General features: G+C 40.5%; 1 protein-coding gene across 15 annotated transcripts in view; it reads left to right on the forward strand.

Annotated features, from left to right (window-relative positions):
* dlg2 (discs, large homolog 2 (Drosophila)) overlaps window positions 1-12,028 on the forward strand; it is a 262,715-nt gene that overhangs the window by 42,053 nt on the left and 208,634 nt on the right. For all 15 annotated transcript variants that reach the window (XR_002196977.2, XM_020048234.2, XM_020048218.3 and 12 more), the window contains exon 3: window positions 2,553-2,701. Coding sequence is in view for 14 of the 15 variants with exons in the window: in XM_020048234.2 (XP_019903793.1) it covers window positions 2,553-2,701 (149 nt within the window). In the remaining variant the exon portion in view is untranslated. The remainder of the gene's footprint in view (window positions 1-2,552; window positions 2,702-12,028) is intronic.

Genomic DNA, 12,028 nt, shown 5'->3' on the forward strand with positions numbered 1-12,028 from the left:
TTACCTTTCATGCCCAATATCTATCAGTGGTGAAAGCAAGGAAGAGTGGTCCAATCCCTAATGAACTCCTTGACCCTACACCCTATCAGATATATTGGATATAATGACGAGATCTGAATGTCTCTGCCCAAACAATAGGATGAGTTGTCCAGAACAGAACAGGGTTTCCACTCAAATCTAGCTCCCAACCATTATCTTTGGATTTGTGAATACATCTGGATATTTGAATCCTTTTTTGAAATAAGGAAATCAATATGTAATTTGGTTGTAATTCAATACAATACTCTAACAACTTTATTCATTAACCATTCATTAACACATTTACAGTGAGGGAAACAATTATTTGATCCCCTGCTGATTTTGTACGTTTGCCCACTGACAGAGAAATGATCAGTCTATAATTTTAATGGTAGATTTATTTGAACAGTTAGAGACAGAATAACAACAAAAAGATCCTGAAAAAAGCATGTCAAAAATTGTATAAATTGATTTGCATTTTAATTAGTGAAATAAGTGTTTCATCCCCTTTAAATCAGAAATATTTCTGGCTCCCAGGTGTCTTTTATACAGGTAACGAGCTGAGATTAGGAGCACACAATAGCACACAAAGGGAGTGCTCCTAATCTCAGTTTGTCATCTATATAAAAGACACCTGTCCACAGAAGCAATCAATCAGTCAGATTTCAAACTCAAAGACCAAAGAACTGTCCAAGGATGTCAGGGACAAGATTGTAGACATACACAAGGCTGGAATGGACTATAAGACCATCGCCAAGCAGCTTGGTGAGAAGGTGACAACAGATTATTCGCAAATGGAAGAAACACAAAAGGACTGTCAATTTCCCTCGGTCACCTCTGTGAGTTGCAATGATCTTGAGAACGGTGAGGAATCAGCCCAGAACTACACGAGAGGATCTTGTCAATGATCTCAAGGCAGCTGGGACCATAGTCACCAAGAAAACAATTGGTAACACACTACGCCGTGAAGGACTGAAATCCTGCAGCGCCCGCAAGGTCCCCCTGCTCACGAAAGCACATGTACAGGCTGTCTGAATTTTGCCAATGAACATCTGAATGATTCAGAGGAGAACTGGGTGAAAGTGTTGTGGTAAGATGAGACCAAAATCAAGCTCTTTGGCATCAACTCAACTTGCCGTGTTTGGAGGAGGAGGAATGTTGCCTATGACCCCAAGAACACCATCCCCATCGTCAAATATGGAGATGGAAACCTTATGTTTTGGGGGGGGGGGTTCTGCTAAGGGGACAGGACAACTTCACCGCATCAAAGTGACGATGAACGGGGCCATGTACTGTCAAATCTTGGGTGAGAACCTCCTTCCCTCAGCCAGAGCATTGAAAATGGGTCGTGGATGGGTATTCCAGCATTACAATGACCCAAAACACACAGCTTAGGCAACAAAGGAGTGGCTTGGGAAAAAGCACATTAAGGTCCTGGAGTGGCCTAGCCAGTTTCCAGACCTTAATCCCATAGAAAATCTGTGGAGGGAGCTGAAGGTTCGAGTTGCCAAACGTCAGCCTCGAAATGACTTGGAGAAGATCTGCAAAGAGGAGTGGAACAAAATCCCTCCTGAGATGTGTGCAAACCTGGTGGCCAACTACAAGAAACATCTGACCTCTGTGATTGCCAACAAGGGTTTTGCCACCAATTACTCAGTCATGTTTTGCAGAGAGGTCAAATACTTATTTCACTCATTCAAATGCAAATACATTTATACAATTTTTGACGTGTTTTTCTTGATTTTGTTGTTGTTATTCTGTCTCACTTTTCAAATAACCTACAATTAAAACTATAGAATGATAATTTCCTTGTCAGTGGGCAAATGTACAAAATCAGCAGGGGATCACAAAACATTTACCCTCACTTTATATTGATTTTCTAAATCATTATTACTAAATTCTGGTGTCTGACTAACAACGTAATATAAAAACCTGTAGGTGGAATAGCAAATTATTAATTTGGTAAATGCATGTTGGACATGTAATTGAGACTTATAAACCGCTTTAACCAAGCTGCTTCAGCACATACCAGACTGCTGGTGGCACAAGCTGTTCAAATAGATCTAGCTTAGACAGTTTGTCAAATATGCTGTGATTTGCTAAATCAACGAGTCATCAAAGAATTGCTTTTTGTTTTTGTTCTCTTGTAGTTTTGTTTCTTTTCTTTTGTGTTTCTAGTAATTCTTTATCCACTATTTCATACATGTTCATTCATTGGCACACAGGAGGGTGGTTGTTGGATGGGGATAAACTGTACCTAACAAGTGCATTTGGCCATTCTTCTCATATGGTATTTAATCTCAGTGACATCAATTACATTTCCAAAATTGCCCCTGTTCATTTTGGTTGATGGCCAATGAGGCAGTAATCCTGGGTTAAATTCAAAACCCCCATTTTCCATGAAGATCTGAAATGGAGCATGTTTACATGAATGCAAATGTGCTGACTTGCACTGCAATTAGCGAGAGGCTGCTTCCATTCAAGGTTCTGTCTATTGTAGACAATCAAACAGGTTTCTATAACATGTCCCGCAGATATCCAGGAGTTCTACGAGGCAACGCTGCAGAACACCCAGAAGACCTGCGAGCAGAAGTTGGACGAGGTTAACCACATGGCTGACCAGTGGGAAAAGACTGGCACAGGTTTCTCCACCACCGTGCTACAACACTCCTGCCCAACAGAGGTGAGTCACATGGGACCACCTTAGAGTAGTGGACATAGATTTATAATACATTTTGCCAGTCCCATTATGGGATAATTGAAGTCAATGGTAAGACAGTCGCCTTTCTAAATGCTGTTTTTGAATCTTGCTCAGAAATAGGCGGAGCTATGCTTTTTTTCTAGGTGGATTACTGGAATGCTCCAATCACACAACCTATGTCGCAGTCGCCACAGTCCTGCCCTCTCATTTCCTTACTCGCAGTGCATGATCAGTACTCTCTTAGGTCAAAGCTCTCATCCGTATAAATTCAATCCCTGTTTGCCTGCTATTTTTATTTTTAAATGTTTTTAAATTTACAGTTGTGTTTGCCTGTTTACCGAATATCGCATTCCAGCTGTTTGTCAGCTGTGTTGATAACCTATAAAAACATCACATGGCTTTCGTCCTGGTTGCCCACCTAGCCCTTAGATGCTTCATCTGACCCATTTCACCAATCAAGAATCCGTTCGTGTTCCATTGCTGAAGACGCATATATTGACATAGGATATATGCTAAGCCAAGGATTGCGTTCTACTACTGCGTTCTACTACTACAAATCACAAACATGTTTACTGGATAACATACTATTGGATTATTATTATTACTATCTTATTATTAGAGAAATGTAAAAGTAAATGTTGATTTTACAAATGTTGTATCATAGGCTGGGTGTTAGACAAAGAAATGTTTGCCCCAATCTAATGTTAAACAGACTACGGTAGGACAAGCGAACTAGCCAACTAGTCATGTATTAATATCATATTTTAAGATATGATAATAATAAGATAGGGCTATATTAAGATAGAGCTATAATGTGTGTGATTTGAGGCATTTGAGCTCTTTGTATCATTTAAACAACGTAACATTTGAATGGCGGGAATATGGCACAACTGTGATTCTGTCTAGAACAGGCCTTCCTCAAAAACTGAGTATCCAGGCGAGTAGGGCCCTGGTCAAAGAGACCACAAAGAGGCCTATGGCAACTCTAAAGGAGTCAGTCTTCCATGGCTCAATCAATCAAATGTATTTATAAAGCCCTTTTTACAACAGCAGTTGTCACAAAGTGCTTTACAGAGACACCCGGCCTTAAACCCCTAGGAGCAAACAACAGTAGTGTTGAATTTCAGTGGCTAGGAAAAACTCCCTAAGAAGGTCGAATTTTAGGATGAAACCTAGAGAGGACCCAGGCTCAGAGGGGTGACCAGTCTTCTTCTGGCTGTGCCGGGTGAGATATTAAGAGTCCAATTGGAATAATAAATACATTTCTCCGGGCTAAATCCAGGGTCTATTTGATTTTAGACTAGGTCAGAAGTGTGACCAGGTGGACAAGGACAGGGACAGCAACGGGCCCCCCAAACCAGGTACTCCGCAGGTGTGGACCAGGACCTCATCTCCTCCTAAAATGTAAAACTGGAGGAGACTGAGAAAAGTTAGTAGTACGTCCCTCATATCCCCCAGCACAATAATATAGCAGCGTAACACCTTGGAACTGAGACAGGGGGGTCTGGTGAGCTATGAGACACTGTGCCAACTGCAACAAATGGCTTTCATGGGAGAGTGGCAAAAAGTTAATTCAAATCTGAGCTAGAAGGCATGTGGAAGGCTCTGAGACTAAGTGGATGAAGATTTATGGTCCGATGACACCAAAATAGAGCTTATTGGCCTCAGCACTAAGCGCTATATTTCACCCAAGCCTTACACCGCACACCGTTCTGAGAACACCATCCCTACTGTGACACATGGTGGTGGCAGCATTATGCTATGGGGATGCTTTTCTCAGTGTCAGGGCCTGGAAAGCTTGTGAAGATAGAGGGCAAAATGGATGCAGCAAAGTACAGAGAAATCCTGGAAGATTACGTCTGTAAGACACCTATGACTAGGGAGAAAATCTTCCCGCAGATGAATGAACCCAGTAAAAGTCTGCACCTTAATCCAATAGAAAATATGTGGAAGGAATTGAAATTGCTGTTCACCAAAGGTTTGAAGGATCTTGAGCAATTGTGTAGAAGAATAGGCAGAAATGTATTTTTCTAAATGTACGAAGCTGGTAGAGACTGGTAGAGACTTCATCCATACATATTGCCTGAAGTGAGTGAATACTTATGCAACCATTTATTTTCTGTTTTGTATTTGTAATGTATTTAGAACAATTTGTAAAAGTAATTTTTCACTTTGACATTATGGACTTTTATCTATTCATCAGTGTCAAAAACATTTAAATTGATTAAATGTTATAATAAAATAAGAAATAGCCCAAGGGGGTGAATACATTTGAGATCCACTGTATCAAGAACCACCATTTCAAATCTGATGATTGAAAATTAATTGAAAGACTGTGACAACTGTGACAACACCTGCGACTACACACAAATTGACAAGATGAAAATACAATAATTACTGAATATTTTTATCTCAACCGCCAAACAAACCTCGACAGGGTGAAATTCCTCTTTCAGTTCTAAGAAAATTTAACAGAAAGCAGAATACATTTGCTAGAAATTTAAATATTTCTCTGTCATTGTATTTTTATCTTGTGTATGTTGTAAGTTGTCTAAGTTTTTCATTGATCCACAATGAAAGATGAGTTGGAGCCTGATTTGGTTGGGTCCCAAATTGTTTTCCTTTCAATATGTAGAAAAATAAGCTTTTGTAAACATAATGTTGGATCATTAAAAATGTAATCCCGGAATAGTTTTTTATCTACATTGTGTCTTCGAATGTATTATTTTCCATTTTCTTACTGCACATTTCAGGCTATTGGTAGGACATAAAATGTACAATTAATACACACACCCTGGTAATACCATGCCAGCCATTGGTGCAAACTTGGCTCTCAACTGTCATCATTAAAAAAATAGGCCTCCAATGTAAAAGCCAAGAGGGGAACCGATAATTGGTCCCTAGATCCCCTTGGAATCCAGAGCCTTGAGCAGCTTGCCAGCTCCACATACCCATGTCTTCCTCAGCACCCCAATAACAAACACTAGTACCCATTGATAAAGGCAGGCTTCCGTTCCATTGTTTACTAAAGAGCCATTCCCAACACAAATAACAAGAGGCAGTAAATGCCTGGATTGTAGCTCTGGTTAATTGGACGTTGCGAAAGGCTGCTAATGTTGGAGGAGTGTGCGCCTAGCACTTGAATGCACTGTATGCACCAGGCCTGGCGTGTGGCATTGGAATTAAATGGAAAGTACGGAAAGACCTGAAGGGTGAGGGTAAATAAATGACAAAATATGACTGGGATTCAAAAAGGCAGAGTGTAAAATGATTTGGATGAACAAACTAAAAAGCATAGGTAGATTTCCCCAACTACTCAGTTTTGAACCTTGATATACAACTTTGCCTCCGTTTGTGTCCAGTGGCTACGACGCTGTAATGATGGGAGTGGTAGGACTTATGGTAGGACTTAAACCAAATGTTGAAGCAACCCAAATGCCAAAAAAAAATTCAATTATAGAATGTAGGGGATATTACAGGAATATTTTAGAAATAATAGTATTTCATGTTGAATAATTACCGCCTATTTTGGAGAAGACATCTGTTTTGGTGCTGAACTCAAGAAAATAAAGAAAGAACGCTTGCCAGCTGGTTGCTATTTGAAATCTCATCAGCAATGTTTAGTTTCAGTTGAGTTTTGAATTTTGGGGGGCGCCTATGAATAAGAGTCCGGCTGAGTAGAACCGTTAGCTGCAACATTATAAAAGCTGACAAAGATTTTGGGAGAACTACAATCTTGCAGTGAAAACGAATGCAATTTCAATCATGTTCTCCAGTTTTCTTTACAAACGGTGAAAATAATATAAACTAGTTTACTTGAAATTCTAAGAAATTGTAATATAAAAAATGTGTATTTCTTATAGATTTTTATGCTGTTTTATATGAAGCCATGGTTGGTCAAGGCTAATACCTTTGCGTGCCACTCATAACCTCAATTCCTTAGGTTGCGAACCCCTGGGCTACAAGCGTATTTTGTATTTTTTTGCACAACATTTGTTTTGAATTATGGTTTTATTGATTTGATTTGAATTCTAAAAAGTAATGTTAAGCCACTACACTAATAGACAACATTACATACATGAAATCACTATCAAGGATTAACACAATGAAGCCCAAAGGTTTGCTGTCGTTGTGTTTACATTATGTTTTGTATCATCTGACAAAAGCCCACAGGATCTGTATCTATCTAGGACGAGGGATTAAGAAGCAGCAAAGCTGTGTTTTCCAGTGGGATGAGATTTTCTGTGATTTTTTTCACTTCGGTTGTTTAAATGTGTGGATTATTTTAATATGCCATTTAAGAATGGATATGATATTGTTTAAAATGCTCTGGTTAGTTGACAATTGGTTTACCTTTGAGACAGTTAAAGATTTTGTTTTATGCATCCACTAGGGGGAAGCTAGTCTTTGTAAAATATGTACACCAGTACAAAGGTGAGGCCTGAGTTGAACTACGTACCGCATGTTTAAATATTCATTATCCTCTGTAATTCTATAGATCTGCATTTGAATATCACATTGATCTATGCATCAATTAATGCATCTCTAAACACATCTTTGATTTTAGTTCTCCCTCTGTTTTACAATTTGACCCTTTAAAGTATAAATAAGGATTTGTGTTGTAGTGCGAGTGTGTGTGTGTGTGTGTGTGTCTGAGTGTGTGTCTTTGTGTCTGCTTGCATATGTGTGTGTGTTTGACATTGTAATTGGCATCAAACCAGCAACCTCAGTAATCCTGTAGTAATCCAATTTCTCTCAATTGAAAGATTCTTGGTTTCATTTATACAGTATATTTCCCTCCCTGGTTTCTTTCCCAAAGTTGTACAAACCAGTGGAAAAACCTGTGTAGTTCGGAACTTTGTACTGTACAACCATCATCCCATGGTAGCCTGAAGAGAGTAAGTGGGTGGTGTGTTTAGTAGATGCATGGGGATCAGTGAAGGGATTATTGAAGTGTCAGGAGACTGAGATGTGTCCTGTCCTATTAACATGAGTGCAACGGGAGCCATTCTCAAACCTCTCTTCTAAAGAAGGGTATTAGGTAAAAAGCAACACACAGCAGCTCGTAACACTGTCTGCCCTGCCTTGGTTTACCTGCAGTAATGCTCCAGGATTGCATTTCCCTAAACGTTACACTTTACCTAACACCATAGTTCCATTGTCCCATAACTCTACCCGACACCATACACCTAACACCATAGTTCCATTGTCCCATAACTCTACCCGACACCATACACCTAACACCATAGTTCCATTGTCCCATAACTCTACCCGACACCATACACCTAACACCATAGTTCCATTGTCCCATAACTCTACCCTACACCATACACCTAACACCATAGTTCCATTGTCCCATAACTCTACCCGACACCATACACCTAACACCATAGTTCCATTGTCCCATAACTCTACCCGACACCATACACCTAACACCATAGTTCCATTGTCCCATAACTCTACCCTACACCATACACCTAACACCATAGTTCCATTGTCCCATAACTCTACCCTACACCATACACCTAACACCATAGTTCCACAAACATTGTGCCCTAAACACGTTCCATAACTTTGCTCATTTGGGTCAAAAATCGGTTGACATGTTGTTGTGTTTTTCTCTCCACGTTACGAAGCTCAAGCTGAGCGTTTTAGGCCATGGAAAATAGATTGACGGCTTAAAAAGAATTGGTGCTTTTTGAGTGTTGCCTCCATCCCATGATGCCATCTGGTCCTGTATTTTTGATCCCACTGTGGGTTACCACTTCAGCCTTACACCGTGCACAAGCGTCAACCTTTCCTGGGATGCTGAGCTTGTATTCACTTGACATCAGGAATTAGAGATACGCAGTTTCGTTGGAGACGTTTGAAAAGCAGGAGGGATAGATGGTGAGTAGATTAAGTGAGACTGATTGAAGTGGCCAATTAGTTCAAATAGACATGGACTAATCAGTGTGTCCACTATACAGGCAGAGTGTTTGTGTGTGTGCCCTCACGTGCGCGCGCGCGCGGCAGGTCTAAGCATTTCTTCGTGATGGTCTTAGACAACAGAATACTGCGTGGAACACCAACTTGGCCGAAAGCGAAACAAATCACTCACTCAGAGTGAATGGTAAACGTCAGTCTTTCTGTTGTAGAGACCGATGTGATGTTATGACAATATGCCTGTTCATGACTAATTGGGCTCAACAAAACCGTGTAAACCTCAAGCAGTTTATTTCTCTGTACTTAGCGACATAGTTGTTTAGTCTCAGTGAAGCCTATTTCATTGTAGTAACATAATCCAACGACGCTTAGTGTGTGTGTGTGTGTGTGTGTGTCCAGATGAGGGCGCGGAGCACCTCAGGTCCTGGTGGGAAGGATCAGATAGAGACTGGCGTGAACCTCTCTGGGGTGAGTAACCTGTAGACACTCCGTTCTGCCTAGTGCGGTGTCTGCCTGTGCGTTAACAGCGCCATGTCACATCGTCCATCCCATGCGCTCCGCTCGGCTCCATCACTGGTGGTGGGAAATGTTTTGGTTATGAGATTAGTTTAGAAATAGCCAGAACTTGACAACTGTCCGTGGTTTAAGAAGATCTACCTGAGTGCTGGGGAATTTAACTGCTAGTGAAGTCCTAGAAGTCTCTGAGCCTTATACTGCATGTTAATGTGTAATTCTGAGGTGCTACTCTACTTGCTTCTTGCTGTTGAAGTACATTGACTCAAGGTTGTGCCCGATGGCTGGTGAGCTGGTAGTGTCTTGTACATGTATAATCTCTCTGCAACAATGGATAAACAGGTGAAAAAAATTGTCATTTAACAGAACATTAGAGTTCCAGAGCGTTCAACCCCAGGCGGTACCGAAGTCTTTCAGGACCGGCTGGCTGCAGTCCTACTGGCACTAGTTGTTTGCTTCTATGGTGGATGCATAGCTTTTTGCCAGTGTGAACAGAGCACACAATACTTTATCAACTGTTCTCAGAAATATACTTTTCTTTATTTTAAATACGAATAGACTTTTTATATAATAGATTTTTATTTTAAAGGGATAGTGCGTCCAAAATGTATATTTTTCAGAAATTTCACTTACCAACAGATGTTCCAGAAGGCCCATAAAGTATTTTTTCCAAACAATCAATTTTTCAGCTCCCATTCTGTCCCAGTCTGTAATTAGCGTTATTAGCATCATCCTTATTCATGAATGGAAACGTTTTGTACCGCTGTCACAAACTGCATTGCAAGTGGAAAACAACGGCAAAACACTTCAAATCTACATTCAGTAATCCGTCACAGTCGCAGCGATTTTTTTAAACTGTACACTGACGAAACAGAGTGCGGAATTGGCTGAATTCAAACCGGCACTAGCGAACTATTTCCTATAGCCACCATACACAGCTTCTGTTCTTTGGCCTTGATGTCATTTAGGTGAGCATGAACTTTAACCTCAACAAGCTATGTGATGAAAGGTTGCTTCACCTAGCTTTTTAAAATTGCTGCTAGTTTACACTTGAATATATTATTGCTATATTTTTGCTTTATATATTTCTTAATTCTTACCACATAGATGTCTTGTGCCATGTCACAATAATTTCATTGTGCAGGATGATGTATTTGGTGGTTAATAAATTATGTTGTATTTGGTTAATAAACTTTGGATTTCCTTTGTTTGCATCGATAACAATCTCTGTTTGCTTGTTTGCCTGCTCGTGGATCTTAAGTTAATTCAATTCTACCTGCTCTGCAATTGGGACAATACCTCTGCCTTTCCCAAGTGGTTTTGTTGGAGAATCAGTGGAGCAACTTTGCCTACAAGAGGTACAATTTGTGCAAGAAACATTTTAATACGGAAGATCGTGACACACGTTCACTTAGAATAGTACTAAAGGCAAATGCAATTCCATCAAGTTACCCAGTTCAACCCGGGGAGACAAGACAGATTGTAAGTAATACTTCTGATTGCTATGTTGTAATACACAAAGAACATGTTGCCTCCGGATATTCTGAGCAAGGGTTTGGGATTACCATCGCCGAGGTGACTGTCTGAGGTGAATATTAAAAACGAAATAGGTGACTTGCTTTCTAGTAGTTTTCCTCTTGCAATGCAGCTTTGCAATAGGGGTACCTACGGTTTCCATTCATGAATTTGTACAATGCTAATAACACTAATTACTGAGACAGAGCTGATTAATGGATTGTTTAAAATAATTACTCTATGTGCCTGAAGGACCAACTGGGAGTAAGGGGACTGTCACCGAAATATGATTTTTGGACGAATTATCCCTTTAAGCCCAGGTTTTCATTGAAATAAATGCAAGCTAAGCCATTGTGGGGTAACAGCTATTGGTCTAACCTAGCACTCGCACACCTGATTCTGATGAACTATTTACTGTCGTTGTCTTTAAACTGTTGGGAAAGAGATGTGCTTATGCACTATATGGCCAAAAGTATGTGGACGCCCGACCATCACACCTATTTGAGCTTGTTGGACATTTTGATACAACAGAATACTGAATGGATAGCCAACTTGGCTGAAAGCTAAACAAATCCTTCACTCAGAGTAAATGGTAAATGGCAGTCTTCCTGTTTTTGTGGAGACGGATGTGATATTATAACAATTCTAAAACCGCCATGCTGGAACAGGAAAGGGCCTTCCCCAAACAGTTGCCACAAAGTTAGAAGCACAACCAAATCAGTTGTCTAAAATCTCTATGTATCCTGTGGCATTAAGATTACCCTTCCGTTGAACCAAGGGGCCTAGCCCAAACCCGGAACCCCAGCCCCGGTCCATTATCCCTCCTCCACCAAACTTTACACTAAGCACTATGCATTTCGGTCGGCAGTATTCTCCTGGCATCCGTTACACCCAGATTCGTCCGTCAGACAGCAAGATAGTGAAGCATCAGCTCCAGAGAACATGAATCCACTGCTCCTGAGTTCAGTGGCAGTGTGCTTTACACCACTCCAGCTTCTGCTTGTCATTGCGGTTGTAGTACTGAATCTGCTCAGCCATGGAAACAAATGTTTTTGTTTTGCTGATGTTGCTTCCAGAGGCAGTTTGGAACTCTGGCGAGTGATGCAACAGGTAGGCGATTTTTAAGCACTACGTGCTTTTGCACTCGGCAGCCCCTCTCTGTGAGTTTATGTGGTCTACCAATTTGTCTATCTATGGAGTTTTTTTGGCTTTGTGCTAGATTTTATGCTCCTGTGAGCCATAGGTATGTACTCAATTATTATTCGGGGGGTGTCCACATACTTTTGGCCATGGTGTGTATGTGGAAACCATGACTCACTAACTGTGGTCTACCCATGACTTCAGTAGAATCGTTTT

Source organism: Esox lucius, chromosome 7 (assembly GCF_011004845.1).
Source record: "Esox lucius isolate fEsoLuc1 chromosome 7, fEsoLuc1.pri, whole genome shotgun sequence".
NCBI classification, from domain to species: domain Eukaryota; kingdom Metazoa; phylum Chordata; class Actinopteri; order Esociformes; family Esocidae; genus Esox; species Esox lucius.